Source organism: Lynx rufus, unplaced genomic scaffold (assembly GCF_022079265.1).
Source record: "Lynx rufus isolate CCGP_SWC_20201006 ecotype Redwood Valley unplaced genomic scaffold, mLynRuf1.p SCAF_10, whole genome shotgun sequence".
Taxonomy (NCBI): domain Eukaryota; kingdom Metazoa; phylum Chordata; class Mammalia; order Carnivora; family Felidae; genus Lynx; species Lynx rufus.
This window is the reverse complement of record NW_025814824.1, coordinates 88,166,654-88,192,053: the sequence shown is the minus strand read 5'-3', so window position 1 is coordinate 88,192,053 and position 25,400 is coordinate 88,166,654. Positions and strand designations below refer to the sequence as shown.

The 25,400-nt window shown below is 46.4% G+C and overlaps 1 protein-coding gene and 1 pseudogene across 6 annotated transcripts in view; both read left to right on the top strand.

The window, feature by feature from the left end:
- Window positions 1-25,400, top strand: part of FNBP1 (formin binding protein 1) — a 142,810-nt gene that overhangs the window by 103,442 nt on the left and 13,968 nt on the right. For 4 of the 6 annotated variants that reach the window (XM_047070988.1, XM_047070998.1, XM_047070980.1 and 1 more), the window contains 5 exons: window positions 2,747-2,875; window positions 4,064-4,210; window positions 10,958-11,155; window positions 12,093-12,275; window positions 22,655-22,764. In XM_047070988.1, coding sequence (XP_046926944.1) covers window positions 2,747-2,875; window positions 4,064-4,210; window positions 10,958-11,155; window positions 12,093-12,275; window positions 22,655-22,764 — 767 coding nt within the window. The remainder of the gene's footprint in view (window positions 1-2,746; window positions 2,876-4,063; window positions 4,211-10,957; window positions 11,156-12,092; window positions 12,276-22,654; window positions 22,765-25,400) is intronic. The other 2 variants (XM_047071013.1, XM_047071005.1) reach the window with 1 other exon arrangement.
- LOC124505240 (uncharacterized) lies at window positions 13,778-13,875 on the top strand (annotated as a pseudogene).

The following is a 25,400-nucleotide window of genomic DNA, read 5'->3' as shown; positions in this document are numbered from 1 at the left end:
CAAAGGAGGGGAGGAAACACCACCCCGTGCCCCTGCCTTGAATTTTTGAGAAAAGTATGTAAATGAAATAGAGACTTTTTTAGAAGTTTGAGGTCTACCTGGGAATTTCCTCGGTTCTTTTTTTTTTTTTCCACATTCACAACAAGATGATAAATGATAAAAACCCTTAAGTAATTGAAAGAGTTAAAAGGATTTTTGTGTCAGAAGCGTTAGGGGGACAGATGGCACGCACGTAGGTGGGAAAGCTATTATCTACACAGAGGAGGGCTAGTGTCTATTGGAAGGGAATTTTGAGGGTGGCCAGGATCTTCACATTTGGGGGACCAGCTTAAAATATTTACTAGTGGACACAGAAGCAGACGCCAGAGCGTATGGTCAGGAAGGGAGTTAACAGGGTGCCCACAAAGAGGAAGAACGTGGCAGTCGAAGTAACCAAGGGAACGCGAGACGTGGAGAAAATGGCGTTGAGATCCCTCAAAGCCCTGAGAAACTACAAAGCCCCAGGTAATAGGGAAATCGGTTTGGAAAGACTCGTCCTGTTAACCTTCGTTTGAGAAGAAAATAAAGGAAGCAAGCTCCGAATGAGCACCTTGGGCCTTGACCAACGCGCAGATGAGTGAAATGTGTCAAGGAAGTGAAAACTCAGGTGGAGCCTTCAAGTCACAGAGGCAGGAAGCCATAAAGGACAGCGCGAGGCCACAAGTCTGATAGTGGGCGGGGCCAGCCGTCAGACCGAAAGTGGGGCATCGCTTTTGCAGTTGAACGTGTCCGTGTTCTCTTTCGTCCTTTTTGAAAACTGTGGGGTTTAGTAACACAAAGCAAAATGGAAAACAAACGGGAAAGTTCCCTGGGTTTTGCTGGAACAGGGCCCTCTTCCTGGTGTGTTTTTGGCCCCGAGTAGCAGTGGTCGTGTCACCTGCAGGCCAAGCCACCTCTTTGTCTGCGGGGGGGGGGGGGGGGGGGGGGGGGGGAGGGGGGAGTGTTTGCCCCGCACGAACCTCAGGCTGCGTTAGAGATTCATGAGGTCATATTGCTTAAGACATCTCGAAAGTGCTAGATGAATCCAAGGTGGGATCAGCAGTGTAACAATCGGCGGTGCTTGTGGATGATTTCCCAGTTTACAGACATTCTTGTTTGAGCTTTAAAATAATAATAATCATTATTATTATTATATTATATATAATATTTAAAATAATTATTATTATATTGATTCTGTAATTCATCAACGATTGCCCCTTTCTTGCAAGTGTGTGATTGACCAAAACATGAATTAGAAAAGAGAAACAAAGGGGCGCCTGGGTGGCTCAGTCAGTTGGGCATCGGACTTCGGCTCAGGTCGTGATCTCACAGCTCGTGAGTTCGAGCCCCGCGTTGGGCTCTGTGCTGACAGCTCAGTCCGGAGCCTGCTTTGGAGTCTGTGTCTCCCTTTCTCTCTGCCCCTTCCCTGCTCATGCTCTGTCTCTCTCTCTCAAAAATGAAAAATAAACATTTGGGGCGCCTGGGTGGCTCAGTCGGTTAAGCGTCTGACTTCGGCTCAGGTCATGATCTCATGGTTCATGGGTCTGAGCCCTGCGTCGGGCTCTGTGCTGACCGCTCAGAGCCTGGAGCCTGTTTCCGATTCTGTGTCTCCCTCTCTCTCTGACCCTCCCCCGTTCATGCTCTGTCTCTTTCTGTCTCGAAAATAAATAAACGTTAAAAAAATTTTTTTTAATTAAAAAAATAAACATTAAAAATTTTTTTAAAAAAGGGAGAAAAATGTATGAATTTTATTATTGATTATTTAGGAGAAAATCAATGCAGTAGAATACAAAATAGCCCATACATGTACATATACAGACAAAAACACAAAGAGGGTGCCACATTTACTGCTTCTTTAAACTGTATACTTTAAAAAAGTTTTTTTTTTTAATGTGTATTTTTGAGAGAGAGACAGAGCACCAGCGGGGGGGGGGGGGGGCAGAGAGAGAGGGAGACACAGAATCAATCAGAAGCAGGCTCCAGGCTCCTAGCTGTCAGCACAGAGCCGGATGCAGGGCTCGAACTCACAAACTGTGAGGTCATGATCTGAGCCAAAGCCGGACACTCAACCGACTGAGCCACCCAGGTGCCCCTAAACTGTATACTTTATATACTAAAAGTAAACACCTGGGCACCTCCATGGCTCAGTCAGTGAAGCATGCGACTCTTGATCTCTGGGTTGTGAGTTCAAGCCCCATGTTGGGCGTAGACATTACTTAAAAAATTTTTTTTAAATAAAAATAATCACAAACATTGTGGTGAGTTTTAGAAAAGGTCCATATACATATAGATCAGTGGTTCATATGCCTTTTTAATTCATGAACTCCATTGAGAATTGAGTTAAAAAAATTACGGATTCCCCCATCCCCTCCTCAGAAAACTATATAGATCAATATAGATATATAGAGAAGCAAGTTCCCACAAGGGCCGTCTAGGTGACATAAATACGTCAACTGGGCCAAGTGCAGACAATACAGAATAGCGGTGCTTGTGTTGAACTAGAAAGTAATGCCAAGTTAAGACAATAGAGAATGGTAGGGCTTGTGAAAAACTAGGGTTCACATCCTTACCTAAGCCAAATTCAAATTCTGAACAATTTCTAGAAAATAACACCTGCTACATATAACACATTTGAGGTCAGTTTGACTGCAGATCCCTCCGGTTTGCGGTCCAAGGCCCCTTACTGTATTCATTAAACATGGGGGTGTTCTCATTTTTTGGCCCCAAGGCACGTCAGCAAGCTCAAGTACGTCACCAAATGGCCGAGGACAGCAGAGCCGATTACTCGTCAATTCTCCAGAAATTCAACCACGAGCAGCACGAATATTACCATACTCACATCCCCAACATATTTCAGGTAAGTGATTCAGACCTCCCGAGGTGGCCTTGCTTTGAGAGCCACGTTGCCTTGGAATCACGATGGCTGGGCTTATATGCTGAGTATTTATATAGAGTTCTAAATTTCCTGGCACTGAAGCCATTTTTTAAAGCGTCCAGATCAAGCCTTGACTGGCACCAAGGTGAACTAGAACATTAACCTCAAGGTTAATCAGTTGGCCTTTCCAGACGTCCTCGGTTGGTACCTGCAGCCTTTCTTGGCCAGTTTGAGAATTTGCAATTCTTAGATTAGTGCCCTTTTCGCTGAAAGGACAGTTCTGGTTCTGAAATGCCAACTTAACCTGAGGAGTCCTAGCGGAATTCCTAAGGTTGTAGGATTTGAACAAAGGACAGAACTTTTCTCTGGATTGTTTCTCTTTGGGCTACTTTAGGTTGTCGGAAATGGTATGAAGAAAGATGTATACGTGTTCTCCCGCTTTGGGAATCTTTTACGACTTGTGTCCAGTTGTAGGGAAAATAACAAGTATTTGCGTCTTAGTGTCTATGCACACAGCAAACAAGAAGCTCCAGCTTGTAGAAGGAAGATACACCAGTGACATCTCGGCCTGTGTTGGGTTGAGGCGGTTAACTAACGCCAGGCTTTTGGTAAAGAGTGAAGTAGGGGATCAAAGGCAGAAGAGATTGTCTGAAATGTATCGCCGATAAAAGCACTTGAGTTTGGGGTTCTCAATGAAGCTGGAATGGAATCCTATAAAGCATAGTAAAACCTTGGTGTGCGAGCATAATTCATTCCAGAAGCATGCTTGCAATCCAAAGCACTCGTATATCAAAGTGAATTTTAGGAACCATTGGCTCAGTTGTGATCCTGTGACACTCGGCATCGCGTACCACTCGTTTGCAAGGCGTCGCTCGTTTATCAAGTTAAAGTTTATTAGAGATGTTTGCTTGTCTCGTGGAACACGTGCAGAACAAAGTTACTCGCAATCCAAGGTTTTACTGGATACATTTGGGCAGCCTAACGATTCATAAAATAACGTGTACAGCTGGTGAATGTGGAGGCAATAATTACAATGATTGTGTAGCTCGAACCCTATCGATGGACCTGTTTCCCCCCTAGACTGTTTGCTAGAGGTAACAGCGCCACTGAAGGCAACTTCCGTAAGTAAGAGTGGACTACGTTAATTTCATACAAAATCTAATGTTGCAGAAAATACAGGAGATGGAGGAAAGGAGGATACTGAGGATTGGGGAGTCAATGAAGACCTACGCAGAAGTTGATCGGCAGGTGATTCCGATCATTGGGAAATGCTTGGATGAAATAGTAAAGGCGGCCGAATCGATTGATCAGAAGAATGTAAGTATTGTAGCTTGGACTTAACTTACAACCAAGTATCTCTGGTTCCACCATTTCTTCGCCACCGTCTCCAGTGACCTCACTGGATCATCTCGCGGTGGGGAGTTGCTTCCCGTGATCACCAGTACTTTGAGCAGTCGTTACACCGCTTTCGAGTGTTCTCTTCATCCCTCAGGGTTTTGGATTCAGCTCTCAAACTTCTTTTGTGGGAGACACAGATAAGTCTGAGACATCGCAGAATTAAATGGCTTTCTTGTCAGTTGGCTGAATAACCCCCCACATGGGGATCTGGTTCTTTAAGGCACTACTGAGGTTTCGGGCCAGGTAATTTGTTATCACAGGGACCCGTCGTGAGCAGTAAAGGGTGTTTAGAAGCATCCCTGGTTTCTACCCACCAAATGCCGGAAGCACCCCTTCCCAAGTTGTAATGGTCAAAAGTGTCTCTGGACGTTGCGAAATGTCCCCTACAGGGCAACACCGTCTCCGTCTGAGAACACTGCTTAGGGCCAGTGTCATTCGTTTGGATTCCTTTCCTAGAAACCTGTTTTCCCTCAATAAAAGTATCAACTAGAACACCAGCATAGGCTTTTACAAACATTCATTAATTTGCAAAACCAAATATTGAACAAAAAGCGATGTCGTAAGTCTTCCTTGTCATACGAGTGTCTGAAAATGAGTCCAGGCGAGGGATCAAAGCCGTCTTTTCTGTATGAACATATCTCAGCATGTAGATTTTTCATTGCTTTGAGAATATGTGTGTTAACATTTAAGGCCATGTGTGTAAAAAAACAAAAAACTCTTGTCAATCCAATGTGCAGAAATACTTTCAAATGTGTTAAATGGTAAGTGTTTTTAGGGGGAATAGTTCCAGTAGCAGGCATATTTTTTTCATTTTAGGATTCCTCGACCTCTGTTTTAGTAAATCTATTTGCCGAGAGCCCTCTTCTTCGGGGATTTCAGCCAACTTTTGGGGGGAAAATTACTGATGCTTCTGAATTAATGGTGTTTCCCTCACAAAACTACGTTGTGCCCACATGGAGTCACAAGTGATCAAACCATCCTTTCCTGAAGCTGAAAATTTCTTCATGATGGTGGTTTTCTTTATCTCCTTTAAGCATCTGAAGGGAAAAACAGTTTAGACACACGTGACTGGGCTTGCGTCCACACAGTCAAGTTTTTCCCTGCAACGAGTGCCTGCTCCGTTTCCTTATTGCCATTGCTTCATCAATTTCATCGATGGTGGCTCATCGATGCCTGGCTCAGAGAGGGAAATCAAGTCTCCGTGAGGCTTTTTCTAATCTCCCTATTTAAAATGTCAACGGTCGGGGCGCCTGGGTGGCGCAGTCGGTTAAGCGTCCGACTTCAGCCAGGTCACGATCTCGCGGTCCGTGAGTTCGAGCCCCGCGTCGGGCTCTGGGCTGATGGCTCAGAGCCTGGAGCCTGTTTCCGATTCTGTGCCTCCCTCTCTCTCTGCCCCTCGCCCGTTCATGCTCTGTCTCTCTCTGTCCCAAAAATAAATAAACGTTGAAAAAAAAAAAATTTAAAATGTCAACGGTCACCAATAAAATGCTGTGGGGAGGGACCTTTTAAAGGGAAATAGTAATGGGGCGCCTGGGTGACTCAGTCAGTTGCATGTCCGACTTCGGCTCAGGTCATGATCTCACGGCTCATGAGTTCGAGCCCCGCATGAGGCTCTGTGCTCGGAGCCTGGAACCTGCTTCCGATTCTGTGTCTCCCTCTCTCTCTGCCCCTCCCCACCCCTCTCTTTCTCTCTCTCTCAAAAATGATAAACATTAAAAAAATTTTTAGAAGTGAGGTCAGTTCTTGACTTTTTTCCTTAGCTTCATTACTTCTGGCATGGATGAAAATCTGAAACAAGCCTGGTTTAAATTTCTTATAGTAAGAAGCTTGGAAATTTCTTTTTCCTTGAAATTTCACAACTTTATCAGATCATGTCTGAAGGATGGGTTTCCCTTTATGGGTTTTATCTGAGAAATTGTGAGCCCCCTGGATTTATAGGCTATTTCTCCCATTATGGGATCCTTGTTTTCCATTATATCACTGATAATTCTTTCTCACCTGTGACCTTTATGTTGCTAAATCCAAGGGTCTTTCTTTCTTTCTTTCTTTCTTTCTTTCTTTCTTTCTTTCTTTCTTTTTCTTTCTTTTTAATGTTTATTTTTGAGAGTGAGAGAGACAGAGCATGAGCAGGGAAGGGCAGAGAGGGAGACACAGAATCCAAAGCAGGCTCCAGGCTCTGAGCTGTCAGCACAGAGCCCGACACGGGGCTCGAACCCACAAACTGTGAGATCATGACCTGAGCCGAAGCCGGACGCTCAACCGACTGAGCCACGCAGGCGCCCCTCCGAGGGTCTTTTCTAGGTCTTCATTCAAGTTCTTATTCAAGTACTTGAAGTATTAGGAGCACCGGCCCCCACTCGGCCACCCCCCTACTTACTCTTCCTTTACGTGATTCCCAGGAAACCATAACGTGATGGCTTTTCCTCACTGCCTCAGTCTCCTTTGCTTATTCGTGTTTTTCTTTCTTCTTACCATTGAAGGGGGAGTACCCCCGGGCTTTGATCTCGGATCTCTGAACTCTGCCCATTGACTCCTTGGAGCGATCCGTAGACTCTTGGAGCGTTAAGTCCCATCTCAAGTATGAATCACACATGTTACGATCCCAGCCTGGACTCTCCCCTCCACCGCAGGTTCATTCATTCAGTTGCCCAGTGGCTTCTCCTCTTGGAGGTCCAGTATGTTCCTCAAGCTTCGTGTATCCAAAATGGAGCTCCAGACCTGTCTGGCCACACCCGCGCCCCCCGGGGTCCGCACTGCCTCCGTTACAGCATTTCTGTCCTTCCAGTGGCGTGTACCTTGGAATCATCTTTGATGCCCCCCCCCCTTCTGACACCTGCTTCAACTTATCAGTCCGTCCTGCTGGCTTTCCCTTCAGAACCCACACCCTTCTCACCACCTCTCCTGATCCAAGATCTCCATGACCTCGGATTGGGCAGGAGGAGCCCGGATGACTGCAGGAGACCTCTAACCAGTCTTCCACCTTTGTCCCCCACCCCCGTTCATTCTTAACACAGAGACCAGAGGGTTCTTTTTTTTAACAATAAGCCAGGTCACATGTCTCCTCTGCTCAGGGCCCTCACAGGGCTTCTGTCTCCCGGAAAAAATCAAAGCCACTGGGGCCTCGGCGCCCTGAACCATCTGGAACGCCCTCCCCCCCCATTTATCCATCCCACGTCGCCTATTCTCTGTTCTCCCCAGTGCTGTCTTCCTCGTAAGCTCAAAAGGATGCTCCTACCTTGCTGTTCCTCTGCCTGGAATGTTACCTGCCTGGCTCACTCCCTCAACCTTCGGTGTTCCTTGAATGAATGTTTCAATTTGCTTTTTTTTTTTTTTTTTTTTTGAGAATTCAAGGGTGAGCTATTCCTTAATCCCTGTGTACCACCTCTCCTTGCACATTCCTTTCCGCCTGCCCTGTTCTCGCAGCGTGTTTCAAGTTTATCTTCTTCGGCAGATTCGGCTCTTAGCACAGTTACGTGTGGTCCTGCTGCTTTGATCTTTGCTGTTTCCGTCGCCCTTTTTTCCTTTTATCACACGCTCTCGCCCTCCGCCTGTTCATGTTTGGCCGCTGTTACACCCTCCGAAACCCATGTTCTTTCCCTTAAGCCCACCACCTTGTTGTTTTTATTTCTAAAACCAGCACCGTTCCTGGCACACGTCTGGATCTGCCCACTCGCTCGCAAGTGCCAGGCACAGTTCTAAAGTCGGAGACGGACAGTAGCAAAATAAACGAGTGTTAAAACAGGATGAGCGCAGAGCCCCTGGGTGGCTCAGTCGCTTGAGCATCTGACTCTTGGTTTCTGCTCACATCATGATCCCAGGGTCGTCGGATCGAGCCCTGCGTCAGGCTCTGCGCTGTGCATGGAGCCTGCTTAAGATTCTCCCTCTCTCTGTCTCTCTCTCTCTCTCTCCCCGCTGTCCCCCTCTCCCCAGCTTGTGTGCTCTCTAAAATAAAATACAATAAAATAAAATACCAGGATGAGCATTTGGGGGAAAATGAGGTAGGAAAGGGTGTTAGAAGTGCCTGTGGGGTATTCTACCAAGGAGTGACGTTTGAGCAAAGATTTGGAAGAGGTGATTATTTATTTAAATGGGGTAGGAGGTCCTAAAGCCCCCAGCTCTCCAACAAACCGGATGTCCCCTCTCCCCCTTAATGCAGTGTCAGAATCACATGATTACTTAAGCGTTCCCACTGGTTTATTTATGTGAGGTCAGTTTCCACTTATTTTCACATGGCCATGTTTTCGCTAGAGCACAGCGGCGTGCTCACTGGCACACCCGGGCTTGTGGATCCGACTCTGCTAGCGTACGTCTCCCCGCGTGTGACCAGAAGCGTAGTGTCTTACACAAGGGGGATTGTTTCCCCTGTCACGTAAAGGATGTCTGCAGGCAGAGGGTCCAGTCGTGGCGTGGACAGATGTCTCTAAGACCTCAGGGACCCGGGCTCCTCTTAGCTCACAGCTTTTGATGATGTGACCTTCAAACTCAACGTGGCTTCTGGAGCTCCAGCCATCACGTTCGACTTCCAGAAAGCAGAATATAGAGAAGGGCCCACACCATCCCTTTAAAGAGTCTTCACAAAATGGTGCCCTGTCCTGTCTACGTCTCAGAGATCTCAGAGGTCAAAAGTTAGGTGGTCTGGGGCGCCTGGCTGGCTCAGTCGGTTAGGTGTCCGACTATGGCTCAGGTCATGATCTCATGGTTCACGGGTTTGAGCCCCACGTTGGGCTCTGTGCTCACAGCTGAGAGCCTAGAGCCTGCTTCAGATTCTGTGTCTTCCTCTCTTTACCCCTCCCCACTCGTTCTCTCTCTCTCTCTCTCTCTCCCTTTCTCTCAAAAATAAATACACATTTAAAGAAAATTAAAAGAAAAAAAGGAGATAATCCGCAGTCTATGGCCCATCTACAAAGTAGGTAGTAGCTAAAATAGTTGCTAAAATGTGGGCTTGTATTAAGAATTGAGATCTTGGGGTGCCCGGGTGGCTCAGTCAGTTAAGCGTCTGACTTCCACTCAGGTCATGATCTTGTGATTTGTGAGTTCGAGCCCTGCGTCGGGCTCTGTGCGGACAGCTCGGAGCCTGGAGCCTGCTTCGGATTCTGTGTCTCCCTCTCTCTCTGCCCCTTCCCCACTCGTGCTCTGTCTCTCTCTCCATCTCTCCCTCTCTCAAAAATAAACATTAAAACAAAATTTTAAAATAATAAAAACAAACAAACAAAAGAATTGAGATCTTCCCAGGGGCACCTGGGCGGCTCAGTCAGTTAAGCATCTGACTCTGGCTCAGGTCATGTTCTCACGGTTCGAGGGTTCAAGCCCTGTACTGGGTGGTGCCTGCTTGGGATTCTCTCTCGCGCGCTCTCTCTCTGCGCCTGTCCCTCATTCTCTTTCTCTCAAAATAAATAAATAAAAGAAAAGAAAAGAACTGAGATCTTTCTAGATTGCCTTCTCTATAGTTACTTTCTTTAACTTTTTAAATGCTTCTCTGTCTTTGAGAGAGAGCGAGACTGTGTGAGTGCGGGCAGGGCCGAGAGAGAGGGAGACAAGAATCCAAAGCAGCCTCCGGGCTCTGAGCCGTCAGCACAGAGCCCGACGTGGGACTCGAACTCATGAGAACTCGAACTCATGAGATCGTGACCTGAGTTGAAGTCAGACACTTGCCCGACTGAGCCACTCAGGCGCCCCTGTGATATTTTATGTATACATCTATCTTTCTATGACATCACGGCTGTGATTGCCTCACACGTTTGTCTGCGCTCTCTGACCCTGAGAAGGTGAGGCACCCAGAGTTCCTAGCAGCGTGCGCGCCGTAGAGTTCATTGATTTATTCGGCAAACATTTGTTGCCCACGGTTCTCCCCAGGCACCATCCGGGTTCTGGGGATACAGTAGAGGAAAAACAGAAGGGAGCTTGCCTTTGGGACTGTGAACAAATGCATACATAAGGAAAAATCATGCGATGAATTAAAACCCCTGAACCACAATGAACCAAAGAAATGAGAGCGATGATCTCATCTTGGCTTTGACTTTGGGGGGGTGCTAAATTACCTTAGGAATTTCTGGTGAGAACCAGACTTTTGTATTACTGTAGTTTTCAAGGGAATTGCGTAACAGCCGTTCATCTTTTTCCTCCTGCTTTTAGCAAAGTCATTCTTCCTTAGTATTTGTTTCTCCATATGTGGACAGGTGGTTCTTAAAAGTATTCTCCCATCTCCATTAGACACATACCTTTACAAATGGCACTTAGTCTTTCTAGTTATAAAAATATTCCTGGAGGGTCGCCTGGGAGGCTCAGTCGGTCTAGTGCCCGACTCTTGATTTCAGCTCAGGTCATGATCTCACGGTTTGTGAGTTCGAGCCCCGCGTCGGGCTCTGGGCTAACATCCTGGAGCCTGAAGCTTGCTTCAGGCTCTCTCTCTCTCTTCCTCCCCTGCTCTCTCTCTGTTTCTCTCTCAAAGATAAATAAAGATTTAAACAAACTTTTAACAAGAGAAAAAGAAAAAAATATATATGTTTGACTAGAAAAAAAATCTGTTATTAACCAATATAGATACAATTCTGTGAGTCCTTATTTGGACAAAATTCTTTACACGGTCAACTGTATGATCATAATTCATTGTGTAAAAGGTATTCGCACGTATTTAAATGCATTCCTGTTTGGTGGGTGTCATTTCAGGATTCGCAGCTGGTCATAGAAGCTTACAAGTCCGGCTTTGAGCCTCCCGGGGACATCGAATTTGAGGATTACACTCAGCCGATGAAGCGCACTGTGTCAGATAACAGCCTCTCGAATTCCAGAGGAGAAGGCAAACCGGAGCTCAAATTTGGTGGCAAATCCAAAGGAAAGTTGTGGCCCTTCATCAAAAAAAATAAGGTACTGATGGTTGGACCCGGTGTGAAAGGAGTTTTATAAAGTGTGGCGATTTTTGACTTTCTCTGTTAAGCCTTTAAAAACAAACAAGCAAAGAATTTTAAACAGAACGCAGAATGCACAGAAAGAAAAGCTAGTGAGCTGTTTTATTTTGAACCATCATTTCTCTTTGGTGGTGGAACCTTTGCCATGGCCATTTGTCTGACTTCCGATGCATTACCACTTTGTACCGTGTCGCCCACGCTAACCCTGACCTCTACTGACCTCTTGGCCATTTCCCATCATGCCTTTCACTGCTAAGTCTCCCAGACGCCCGGTCGCCTCGGCTGGGAGAGGGGTTACCGCGCAGAATTCCGATAACGATTTATCAGCCGATCTCATTGGAATCGCTTCCATGGGTTAATAACTCGGTGTTGAACTCGTGTTAACCTGTGTGCGTCCATGACCATTTTTTTGCGTTTTCTTTTGATAGTGTGATGCGCAGGCGCATGGCCGCTCTAACCTGGGCGTCGGCTGTGGTCAAGGCCGCGTGACTGCTTTTGCCTCAGGATAACTTGCTATGTGCTTCGCAGAGGCTGTCGGGTCCTTCATTTTCTCCCCCCAAGCTCAGCTCTGTTAGCGTAGGCGGGTTAGAAGTCTTGGCCCTTCTGGCTCTAACGGGTTTGGCGTAACTAACCAGAAGCCCTAGTTTGCATGTGGAAAGTCTGCATGAGCTGCTGGTCAGATATCCCTTGGTCTTCTTTCGTTGCTTCTACTTACTAAAAACTTCCCCTTTCGTCCCATGCCCCAGTGTTTTCTTTTGGACCATGGCCGGGATAGTCGATCGTTTTGCGTTGTACTTGCTTTGGATTTCCAATATGATTTGATGCTTATTTTTGTTTTGTGTCTTATCTTCTTGTTTCTGATTTTACTCTGTCACTGCTCCGTCTCTCACATGTAGCTTATGTCCCTTTTAACATCCCCCCATCAGCCTCCCCCTCCTCCCCCTGCCTCTGCCTTACCCACTGCTGTTCCCAACGGCCCCCAGTCTCCCAAGCAGCAAAAGGAACCCCTCTCCCATCGCTTCAACGAGTTCATGACCTCCAAACCCAAAATCCACTGCTTCAGGAGCCTAAAGCGTGGGGTAAGTTCCGCTCCGGAATCCTGTCTCTCTCGTGCGCTTGGGTTGCGTGTTTGGCTCTGTGTCACTTTATCTCGTCTGTGAGTTGAACCCGTTGTGTTTGCCCATAACGTGAAACCGTAAGGGCCTGTGATTCCTCATAGCTAGACAGAAGAGCAACGATAGAAAGAGGGGAGGAGGAAGGAGGAAGCAGAATGGACGGAAAGAAGAAGGGAAAGCCAGCCAGCCCGGGGTTCTGTGCGCCCTTCGCGCGTTTCGGAAGGACTTTTCCCCACTTCCCTTTGAAAACATCTAAGTCATTAATATTTTACCAAAAAAGGAAAACTTCGGTTCGCTCTCTGAAGCCAGTGGCAGACGAGATGAGGAATTGGAAGTCACTGTACGCTCAGAAAATACTTGCTTGTTAATTCCCAAAACCACCTGAGTGTCGCCGAGGCACGTCTCTCCGGGCTGAGCCTCAGGGTTCGGAGGGCGGAGATGTCATGAGTTTACAGTGGTTTCTTTTTTTTTTTTTTTAATTTTTTTTTTTTTTTAACATTTATTTATTTTTGAGACAGAGAGAGACAGAGCATGAACGGGGGAGGGGCAGAGAGAGAGGGAGACACAGAATCCGAAACAGGCTCCAGGCTGTGAGCCATCAGCCCAGAGCCTGACGCGGGGCTCGAACTCACGGGCCACGAGACCGTGACCTGAGCCGAAGTCGGACGCTCAACCGACTGAGCCACCCAGGCGCCCCTACAGTGGTTTCTTTAGCTGTTTGGCTGAACTTACAAGACTGATAAAATACCTGTTGACTGGAAGAGGCCGAACGCAGTATTTGTCTTTAAAGGGTGAAAATAAGAAACCGCTGACGTTTATCGAGCGCTTGTGATGTACCAGACCCTGTTCTGTGTGGTCGTTTACTTTTCCTTCAGCCGCCCTCCGAACCTAGGTACCGAGGTTTCCTTATCTTACTGGCAAGAAAACTAAGGCATAAAAAAGATGAACTTAGGAAGACGGCGAGCCAGAATGAAACCCAGAGAGCCCGCTCGTCATACGCCAAGGTTTTGCCACATCCACATTCAGGGAGAATCTGGTACCACACGGTCGACCCGCCAGTGGCGGTCATTTATACTCCAGTTTGCCACGCTGATTACCGTTGCCTGGCTTCCCTCACAGGGTCTTGTGGAATTGATCCAGGAACCAAAAGTAGATACCAGTGTGGTTTACGGGAAAAGATTGGAATAGAGTCAGCCATAGCCTCCCAGATAAATCTAACCGATCAGTGGACTCTAAGCCACGCCCCCAGTACTCCTCATGACGAATAACGTGGCGATGAAGAGCAAACAGACACATAGCGCGGTGACGTATCCAGTAAAGGTCTTTTGTCCTGACCTTCGGGGATCGCCGTCCGGTGGCAGGGGGATGCGTTCTTGTACCGACATGATTTTTACTCTTCCCCTCCTTTGGGTAAAAAAGAAGTGTAAGTAAATAACAGCCAACTAAGTTGTTGCCTTTTAAAACAAGGGACAGCCCATCTGCTAAAATTGGAACGATACAGAGGAGATTAGCGTGGTCCCTATGTGAGAGTGACACGCAAAATCATGAAACGTTCCATTTTTTTAAATGTTTATTTATTTATTTTTGAGAGAGAGAGAGAGAGAGAGAGAGAGAGTGTGTGTGAGTACACGAGCGAGGGAGGGGCAGAGAGAGAGGGAGACACAGAACCCAAAGCAGGCTCCAGGCTCCGAGCCGTCAGCGCGGAGCCCGACGCGGGGCTCGAACTCACGACTGCGAGATCAGGACCTGAGCCGAAGTCGCGCGCTTAACTGACTGAGCCACCCAGGCGCCCCTGCGCGTCCCATATTTTAAAAATAAATTAAGTAAACAGAACAAGGGACAACCCCCCTATTTCTTTATATGCAGGGTTTCTTTCATCAGGGAATCCCAGTGTTTCATGCAAAGAATCTGTATTGTTGGTGGGATTATTTTGTTTGAAGGTTACCCAGCGTGTCAGGTTAAGAATTAGAGATTTGACTTCCGCAAGACTTCAGGAGAGCCGTTGTTAGGAGGCAGAGTATAGAGCATCACAAGTAGATGACAGATCGCGTTGAGCTCTATAATGAGATCTCAATCCCTGGCTCGATCAGGCTGGCTTTTAACACTCCCGTCCATCCCGCTTTTACTCCTGGAAGAATTTCCAACATCTGGCCAGGGTGTTTTTGCTCGACTGTATAAAGTTTTACATCAGCTGTAAGTCTGTTAACCCATCTCGGCCACTTCCAAAACTTTTACAGAGCGCTCATTTATTATATTTCTAATAAACCCCTCTGCACGGTCTTTTGGAATCTCCTAATGGAGTATGTTGAATATCCGTGATTGTTTCCCATTTGTTTGTGTCTCTTCCATTCTGTCAACACCACACAGCCTGTCGGTTGCAAATGGTTTCTGAATCTGTGTCTCATGCTGTTCTCTGAATGTTTCGGAAAAGACCAAAGAATGTCAGTAATCAATAAGCGTACGGGAAAGATGGCTAGGAAAAATTTAACAGTTAACACAGTGAAATGAGAAACCAGCTATTATGAGGATTTAAAGGAAAATCCCTTTTTTTTTAAAAAAAAATGGTCATCAGCAAAATGAAGTTTATTTCTTACTCTTTAAACCTGTGCTCAGCAACAACAGGGTTAACAAAATTTCTCCTCAATAGTGAGTGTGCTTTTCTGAGAGTGAACTCACACATATACAGACTGGAAACATCAGTAAGGAAATAGAAACATATTTCTGCCTCCCTCAACTTTTGGTCAGTCTGCTTTTAGCAAAGGTCACATTTGATGACCCTTCCTTCAGGAAGTAGCAGTCAACAAAAAGGAAAGAAAAAGAAAAAGGAAACTCATGACCGGAGTACGATTAGGAAGTTCAAAAATAAAAAGCAATCTGAAGTTTGGGGAAACAAATTTCATTTTATTTTTTTTAACGTATTATTTTTTAACAAATTGGATGTAAAGCAACCCTACCAGGGAAGGGTGTTGTAAGCCGTTGGCATCTGCAAGAAAATTCTGTTTCACTGAACCTTTCTACAGCAGGTCACCTGAGCATGATTAGCCATGTTTTCATCTTTCCGTAAGAAAAATGAAACTAGAAAGTATGGTCTCGGTTTGCCATTTACAGATGTAATTTGATTGCCTTAAATTAAGATTTCTTTTCCTGGGCTGGGCAAGGGCCTTCTAAATCTAAAACATGGACATATTTTCCCCCACGTTTGAGAGCTCGTTGCATGGAAAAATCCCATCAAAGTGGATGAAAAGATTTGGAAAGTCCTTACCGACCGTTTGTCAGATGTTGCGGTTTTATGGTTACTGTAATTTTTTATTTATTTTATCTTGTTCTCTTGCTGATTATTGGCAGACTCAGTCTTTCTGTTTTCACAAAGAACTCATGAAGAGGACGATAGGGAAGCCCACGTATGCTTTTGAAGCTAGGGACTATGTTGTAAGTTTCCATGTGTCGGCCAGGTCATACAGTCACAGCACAGGCACTAACCCCTATGACAGCACCAAGACTGGGGACCCAGCAATGAAATTCTCCACTGGCGGACCTGGACACAGAAAAAGCCTAATTCTCAGTATAAATGCAATCCCAAGCTCCTTCATCCGGAAAGCTTGGGGCGGGAGGGGGGAAGAGAACCCAACTTCCCAATAACCACCAAACTGCCTAAAAATGCCAGTGAGCTGAGCTCGGCCGTCTGAGACGATGTCCCTGGGTATACGCCTTTACGGCAGAGTCTCACCCATAAGCGCAGCCACAGAGCGTGGTCCCAGGAGAAGGACACTCTTAACGGACGGCAGTTGCGTAGCAAGAGGGCTCACGATCCGGTCGGAAACAGGTGGATCCGTAAGGGGGTTATGCCGTAAAGCTTGGAGAGCCAGAACGACCACTGAAGCAACGAGCAAGGTCATAGAGTAGTACCGTGACTTTCCATGGACCTTAAACACGTTTACTCGTGTATTTATTTTCACCGTCCCCTTTCTTCGTACTTGAGGTTAGTACCTGCGGCTGCAGAATAACACATGGACCCGCTGGCTCTGTGTTCCCTTCATGTGTTATTGACACGTGTGGCTTCCAAGGCTCCATACTTGTTGCCTGAAACTGACAGCTTCTTAGTTCCCCGGGTGTCTCGCAGCGCACTTAATGCCGTCTTTGAAAACGATTCTCTTAAATGATTCGGTTTCTAATGTTCAATGATCTAACTGGCTGGCTTACAACTCACGACCGAAAACCAGTTTATAATAATCGTTACAAGAATACGCGGCACCGTGCTGGTGCTTTATGTAGATTACCCATCACTGTCCACTTCGGAAAATCGAATTTTGTCTTGAAAACTCGGTATTTTCCTATTGGTGCTCGGATTTGTTTCCAGTCCTCATGATTCGTTTTCATTATGAAGTGGTGATATTCCCGTGCCATGAGGTTTGATGTTAGAATTCTTCTTTCGGGATGCTTAAGGAAGAATACATAACTTGCATACATATATAAGTGACCGAAGTAGCCGAATAGAGAGCAGGTAATGTATGAAGTTCAAATGCCGGTTCTTTGAATTAGCAGCACTGAAGACGATAACGTGTGAGGAGACATCTGTAGGTGGTAGTGTGCTTTCTAGGGAAGATATTCGCAAAGTTTTCCGCTGTGCACCCGGTGTTGTCTGTAAAGAACCCAAGTCGTGACAAACTGATCTGTGCTAAAGCTCACAGGAGGGGCGCACAAGACAGTCGCAAGTGTGCCTGTGTGTACCGTGTTCTCCCAAAAGTTTTGTCCGACCACTTCTTTCCTTCAAAGCCTTTCTTTTTCCCCCATAAGGGCAATGTCTTTAAAAGCTTCCTGCCTATTTAAAAAGAAGCGTCCATTTTGAGTTAATCTTAAGAATAAGATTTTTTAAATCTGGCTAAGGAATTTTAACACCCTCCCCACTCGCCACTTAAAATCAAAGGGCCCTTTCTTCGGTGCTTTGTCCCCAACATATTTTTGATCCTACTACAGCTGCCGGAACTTTTAGGATTGACGACAGCTAAGCAAAAAGGCACTGCGCTCTCAAAACACTGCTTTATAGCCATAGAGCATGTCCCCCCTGTTAATGAAGAACCGAATGTTTCGTTTGCTAATTCAGAGATGCCTCGTCATCTGTTTTGTGTCGAGGAATCACTATACCTTTGCTAATCTGCAGGCCCAGCAGAATTGCACCTGCTGTGTCTTGATAATTCCCAGGAAACCCACAGCAAGGAGTAAGTGTCCCTCGGTAGTTGAGTAGTAGTCCCTCGGTACCTAAAGGTAACCTTCAGAGCAGCTGCTGCTGTTAATTCCCCAAGTGCTATGTAACCCCCGGGGGTAGGGCTCAGAGTGGATGGAGAGCCTCTGAATACACCTTCCACGGTGCAGGAGGTGGTGAGCGGTGCTCAGGTGGGAGAGAGCAACGTCCTGCCTCCAGCCTGGTGCAGAGAGGCTTTCTGGCTCCTGTGGGTGGTTTCCTCAAGCAACTTCCAGTCCCTGGTCCCCCGTTCACCCACTCGAGAGTGGGTGCCTCTAAGAAATGCCAGTGATTAGAGTTCCTTAGGCTAGATTACTTGTACCTTATGGACGTCCTTGCTCTCCAGACCCCCGCTGTGAGCAAAACATTCCATGTGAAATTTGGCGAACAAAAGCCTACCTGATTATTCTTGGCTTTTATTATCCGCATGTGTTACCCACTGCAAACGTAATTCCGCTCATCTCCAGGCTGATGTGACCGATACAGAACTGTGAACAGAAGCTCTCCTTTTCTATCTTGATTCTTTGCTCTGGCAACGTGGCAGCTAAAAGAAGGTTTTTGGCAGGGGCCAGCCCCTCTTGTGAACGTTTGCACAGATCCGCTGCAAGCCATTTGCACAAGCGACAGGTGAATTCATGTGCTATGTTAATACGGTGGAACTGGTCGAGTTCCTCTTCTTCTGATGTGTTGTCTCTCTCTCTCTTTTTTTCCCCTGTTACCTCTTCAATTTTTACATGAAGCTTTCTCTCAAGCTGGTAAGCACAATTATTCTATGCATGTCCTGAATCTAATCAGCTTTTTTTTTTTTTTTTTGGTGTGTGTTTCCTTTGCGTGTGCTTTTGCTGGTGTTTTTTCATCAGACCTTTGCAAAACAAAGGTCCAAAATCTAATAGGGGCGATCTTAATCTTTTCAAGTTGCTAAGAAAATTAACGCTTAACTCCTGATTTGGTTTTCTTTCTTATTGGGGCCTTAAGAGGATGGCAGATATTCATAAGCTTTATTTAAGTGCGAGCATAAATAGCAATACTCAATATCGGGGCGGGGGGGGGTGGCTCATGGGATCATTTGGAGTCAAGGTAAATTCTGCAGCTGGAGGGTGCTCGAGCCTGAAGGACACGTGCAGGGATGGTGCCGGTCTCCGACTCAGGTCCGAGGCAGCCTGCGAGAATCGCAAGCCACGGAATCTTTAAAGTTGCTACATAAATACGTGGGTGCCTTGTGCATAGCTGATTTAAGAAATCACAAGGTGACTTTACAGACACCGGAAGGAGCCTCCTAAGCCTTTCTTAAATAATGTACTTAGTGTTCTGTGTTGTTCCTACATACTTGCATATAGCCCTAGTAAACAGACTAATCATTATTAAATTTCTTAAAAGAAACTCTTAACTCTATAACCCTTAACTGTACTTCAGATACGTGTAACTTACATAGTAGTCTCAACGGCACAGCTGAGAATTTCCTAAAATTATGGACCATGATAAATTGCAACAATTCAACCAGGGATGAAGTCAGCACTTTATGCAATTCTGTTGATAATGCAGGATAAGAGTTTCTGGTTATCCTGATGTACACATTTGTACGCGTGCATGTATATGTATATGTGCGCATATACAGAATTTTTTCCACCTGACTCAGTGTTTGGCAACCAGCTCAACCCTAAAGAAAATGAATCTTTTAGGGGTGCCTGGCTGGCTCAGTCCATAGAGCATGTGACTCTTGATCTCAGAGTCATGAGTTCAAGCTCCACGTTGGGCGTGGAGCGTACTTAAACACACACATGTGCGCACACACACATTTATTTGATCCTAGCATTCATTTATCAAGAATTAAGCCCAAATGGACTCACTGGTGAATTCTACCAAATATTTCGGGAAGAAATTCTATCAGTTCTCTATAATTTCTTTCAGAAGATCGAAGCAGAGGAAATACTTCCTAACTCATTATCTGGGGCCAGCATTACCCTAACGCCAAAACCAGAAGAGGGAAGGAAGGAAGGAAGGAAGGAAGGAAGGAAGGAAGGAAGGAAATGAATATTTTATTAAATTGAACATTTCTTAAACTCAAAATCCAAGACGAGTCCCTAATTAAAGTGTCTACAAGAAGGAAAACATTCTAAATGTTTCAATGAACTGCGACGACAGCAACAATTGGGGAGAAATTAGATCAATTAAGTAGGCGTCTCTCAGATACTGGGGTTCCTTCCTTGCCCTCTCTGTGTTTCTTCTTCTGCTGAGGTGCTGGCAACAAAGGATAATATCACTAATAATATTAGGCGGTCTTTCTGTCTGAGATAGAAATCATTTTACCCACCCGGTATTGAATTGTTGCTTTATATCGTTACGTAGACGCTAATAAAGAAGTGGAGTGTTGCCCAGAGACGCCTGGGGTGGAAACAAGCGTAAAATCCCAGGAAGCAGCTCGTGCTTGGGCTGTTTGTGGGGAAATGCTCCGGAGCAAGTGTTTGATTCCAGAAATGGGTAAAACAAGTTCCTCCTAGAGCCACAGCCACTTAAAATAACCATACGTGCTTTGACGTCCCCCCTCCTGAAACACCAGTGCCACCTGGTGTGGCCAGTCTCTTTGTAAACCAGGCCATTCCAAAGACTTCAGAAAGTCTGTTCTGACCCGAAGCTAGAAATATAAATTCCTTCATGGAATTAAAAGGCTAATTGGACACAATGGCCTTTTAAGGCACTTCCAGACACCAGACGCTCCTTTGGATGTAGAAGTTACGACCTGCATCTCCAAGGGCGACATGAGGTTTGTTTGAGGCATAGTGCATGAGATTAGGTTCTATTTTTTAATATTTTTATTTATTTTTTGAGAGAGAGAGAGAGAGAGAGCATGCAAGCAGGGGAGGGGCGGGGGGGGGGGGGGGGACAGGATCCGAAGCAGGCTCCAGGCTCTGAGCCATCAGCACAGAGCCCGATGCAGGGCTCGAACCCACGAACTGTGAGATCATGGCCCGAGCCAAAGTCGGGGGCACTTAACTGACTGAACCACCCAGGTGCCCCGAGATTAGTTTCTAAACAGCAATACAGAAACACGGAATATCTATCAAAAGGGCCCTAATTCATTCCTTCATCATTTAACCATTTTTAGTTTTCGTAAATGATTAAAATTAACTTTTTTGTTGTTGAGGGCATCTGTTCGTAAGTCCTAAGTACTGTCCGTTTTACTGAAGATCCCTTTGCAACTGTGGATACACCACACGCAAATCTTACACCTGTTCTCCATCTAGACCTGTGCCGTCCCGTACGGTAGCCACACTTCACATGTGGCTTTCAGTTCAGGAAAATGAAACGAAAACTTAAAGCAGTCCCACGGTTGCACTAGCCGCGGTTCAGATGTGCAGCAGCTCTGTGCGGCTACCGCACTGACCAGTGCAGACATGAGACCTTTTCCATCCTTTGTAGAAAAAAAATTCTTCGGGACTCCCAGCACACGGTCAGGCTTAGTGAAGATCTGTGAATCGACATCGACCGCTCGCTAGGTTTCCTGGCGGCCGTGACTTGTTGCAGCACCGAAAAGCAACACGGAACAAAAAGCCCCTCCATTCCGGAAGGCATGCTGATCTGTTTCGAGTCAACCCAGCACGAGGACAGAGTCTCGTGCTCGCAGGCCCGGCGACTGAATTCAGCCAAGTGAAAAAGCACACGATTGAGGGTTTCAGGTGTTACCGACACGGTAGTAGCACGTGGGAAAGAAAAAACAAGTCTGATTCCTTTCTGGTTCATCTTCGCTCTCGAGGCGATTGGACTGGCTCGGTTTGCCGTCAGGGAAATAGCCACTTCTGTTCTGGTTTCACTCAAATCTTCTCTCTCTTACACGCACACACACACGCGCGCACAAGTCTGAGAGCATCAGCTGAGAGGTCTGTGCGTGGCCTTCGGGTAAACCCTGCTGAATCACACGCTTCCAGCCCAGCAACCTGGCATCCGGTCACAGGCAGCCAAGGAGCCTTGGTCACAAAGCACCATATTAGCTGCTTGGCAAATTCAGCTTGATTTCGGAATTCCGTTATCCGGGTCCCCTCTTTTCCACCCCCTCCCGAGCCAGTCTGGTCTTTGTTTAATTGGCTCAAAAGCAAGGCGGTGGGGGGGGGGGCGGAATCTCTTTCTCAATTCCTTGGCTTCTCCCTGGTTGTGGAATACATTTCTCTGTCTTTATGGTCACAGCCTCGTTGAAGTCAAAGCACTCGGGGACCAACAGCCTAGCCGCAGCTTCTAACGCGTAAGCATCTGTCTGGAAGCTCGCTGTTGATATTTTCTGCTCAGATCGCAGGCACGGAGGAAAGATAGGAATTGTTTCTGAAGGGGGATCAAGATGTCAAAATCTCCTCCTGCCAGATTGGAAACAGCCGGCATGGATTTATTTGCACGCTGGGAAGCCGGTGTGGAGATCGGGGCGCGAGCTCTCCGCAGACTTTTCTGCGGTCACCCTCTAGATGTCAAAAAGCGTGACCAGACTTTCAGAGGGAAGGGTCCGGTGGGGGGTGGGGGGGTGGGGAGGTGGGAGGATACATGTTTTAATGTCCTTTTCACCCACGGTCTCTGAGGAGCCAGATGTCCCATCTGGCACTTGCTGGGGATGGAAACTTTTGGCCTCCGCCTGTGTGCAGAAATGGGAAGAAAGATCAGGGAGGAAAGCAGTGCCTTTGACGGGACATGGGTGACAGGGGCGCTTGTCCCTGTGTTTTACGAAGGAAGCAGAAACTCCAGACTTCCTTCAGACTTCAGCGATGCCACCGACCCTGACGGTCAAGTGGAGAATCTGTCGCAAAATGGGTTTCTCGTGGATTCTCTCGGGGGTCAGAGGTACTTCTCCGCCTCCCTCCTTCTGCCGTCTCGCTCTCTGCCTTTGGCGGAAGGCGGCTGGGCCGGCAGACCTGGAGCCGGAACCGGTCTGTGGGACTTTCCTTGGCGGTTTGCATGCACTGATTCTGCGACTCAGCTGGGTGTCGTGGGAAAGGGCTTCACCGATTTCATGAAAACACATGCGGACATCTGCAGCCCCCGGGGTCTGGGGGCATCTTTCCTGCAGGCTTCGCTCGGTGTCTGTTTTCCAGCCTTGCCGCTGGCTCACGCATGTTTGCATCTGCAGGGCGCCGCACCAGAGGATTTCAGCAACCTCCCGCCTGAGCAGAGAAGGAAAAAGCTGCAGCAGAAAGTCGATGAATTAAATAAAGAGATTCAAAAGGAGATGGACCAAAGGTAGAGTGCAGCAGTGTGATTTACTGAGAAATTCAGGTTCGGGGGCGCCTGGCCGGCTCAGTCGGGGGGAGCTTGCGAACGCTCGGTCTCGAGGTCGTGAGTTCGAGCCCCCACGTTGGGTGTAGAGATGACTTAAAAAAAAGTCGAAAGAAAGAGAGAGAGAAAGAAAGGGAGGAAGGAAGAAAGAAAGAAAAAGGAAGGAAGGAAGGAGGAAGGAAGAAAAAAGAAGGAAGAGAGAAAGAAAGGAAGGAAGGAAGAAAAATGAAGGAAGGAAGGAAGGAAGGAAGGAAAAAGAAGGAAGGAGGAAGGAAGAAAAAAAGGAAGAGAGAAAGAAAGAGGAAGGAAGGAAGAAAAAGGAAGGAAGGAAGAAAAATAAAAAAGAAGAAGGAAGGAGGAAGGAAGGAAGATAGAAAAGGAAAAGAAAGGAAGGAGGAAGGGAGGAAGGAGGAAAAATGAAAAAGGAAAGGAGGAAGGAAGAAAGAAAAAAAGGAAGGAAGAAAGAAAGAGGAAAGGAAGGAAGGAAGAAAAAGAGAGAAAGAAAGAAAGAAAGAAAGGGAAAGAAAGAAAGGAATTCAGGTTCAGTTTGGAAAGACAGGAAATCCTAAAATGGTTCAACATAAGTGATTATTTCGGCCGCGTGTTTTGTCGCGGAGAGTCTCCTGGAGGACTTCAGTACCGATCAGGAGAATCCTTTTCACAAATAGGTTTTATTCTGAGTTTGGGCAACAAAATACATAAGATTTTTTTTTTCTATATTTCTGCATTTAAAAAAATTTTTTTTTACTTCTTTTGAAGTAATCTCTACCCCCAACGTGGCACTTGAACTCAACAACCCCGAGATCAAGAGTCGCACGCTCTCCCGGCCGAGCCAGCCAGGCGACCCTTAAATTTTGTATTTCTTTCTAGGTGTTTAACTTTAATTCCAGTAGAGTTAACGTGCGGTGTCGTATTAGCTTCAGGTGGACAATGTGGTGATTCGACAGTTCATATTTTACGCAGTGTTCATCATGATCCGTGTGCTTTTAATCTCCTTCACCTGCTTCACCCATCCCCCCCACCTTCTTCTTTTTTTAAATCGTGACTGTATAGCTGAGGGTTGTTTTTTTTGTTTTTTTTTCTTTTTTTAAGTTTATTTATTTTGAGAGGGAGAGAGGAGGGGGAGAAGGGACAGAGGGAGAGAGGAAGAATCCCAAGCAGGCTCCGCACTGTCCTCGCAGAGCCTGACACGGGGCTTTGTCTCACAAACTGAGAGGGTGACCGGAGCCGAGATCAAGAATTAGATGCTTAAGCCACTGAGCCACCCACGTGCCCCAGAGCCAAGTCTCGTGTACAAATGAGGAAGAGAAACATGGCGTGACTCTAGCCCCTCCCCCTTGCCCCATGTCCTAGCTTTGGGTCCAAAACGTGCTTGTTTTTCTCCCTGAGGTTGAATGACAGTCAGCCTTCCCAGAGGTTCTCGCGTCTCCGCATCTTGTTACGGAACATATTGACAGTGTCTAGAAAATAAATCACAGTTTGCCTTACACACCGCCAGCCGTCAGGGGGGCGACGGTTGCTGACTCTTGACCAGCTTCTGCCTCCCCTTCCGGGGTTCCCAGTCTTCGGAGCTGTTTTGCAAGTTCCTAGAATCGTACCCACAAAAAAAAAAAAAAAACAAAAATGGAAGAGATTTGATATCTGTCTTCCCTTGTGCTTCCCACGTTTATAACCTGTACATCTTTTATATCACGTAGGGGATACTTGCTACTAATCCCGATTGGAAAACCACTTTGTTAATCGTCTCCCACCTTCTAAAATTCTCCCTGAGTGAGTTAGGTGAGTCACTGATCCATCTGAGATTTGAACTTGAGATTTTCTAAAAGATAACTTGAGATTTTTGTGCTCTGCATGTAGCCAAATAGTGACTCTGTGTAATTTGAACGATATGGAAGCTGGGATTAAAATTCGGTTATGCAGGGGCGCCTGGGTGGCTCAGTCGGTTGAGCGTCCGACTTCGGCTCAGGTCATGATCTCACGGTTCGTGAGTTCGAGCCCCGCGTCGGGCTCTGCGCTGACGGCTTGCAGCCGGCAGCCTGCTTTGGATTCTGTGCCTCCCTCTCTCCCCCTGCTTGTGCTCTGTGTCTCTCTCTCTCTCTCAAAAATAAATAAACACTAAAAAAAATCGTTTTTAAAAATAAAATTTGGTTATGCAAAAGAAAAGTAGGTGTTTATTTATTTATTTTTTTGCCTCTGGTAAAGCAGCTCCTGAAAAATGGGTGGGTTTTATAAATCCTGTTACGCCATATAAAATGTAGCAGCACATATAATTACCTTCGCTGCTGTTTTATATTAGAAATACACCTCCTGAAATGAAAACTTTGTCCCTGTACTTTTTATTACACGTGGGACCAAATACAGAAAGGGTCATCGGTGTATATAAGCCAGTTAAACCTCGTGCCGTTTACTATGTGAGCAGTTGTGTTCTGTCCGAGAGTAGGAAGTTAGGACTCAAGTATCCGAAATGACACCGGACGCTGTCCAATAATTACGTAGAAAATTTCCTCTGCCACTTGGGTCATGGCCAGGGAACCTGGTTAACCTTTTAACCCTTCCAGCAGCCTTGCTGGTAATTAGGCAAATCACATTTAAACCTTCAC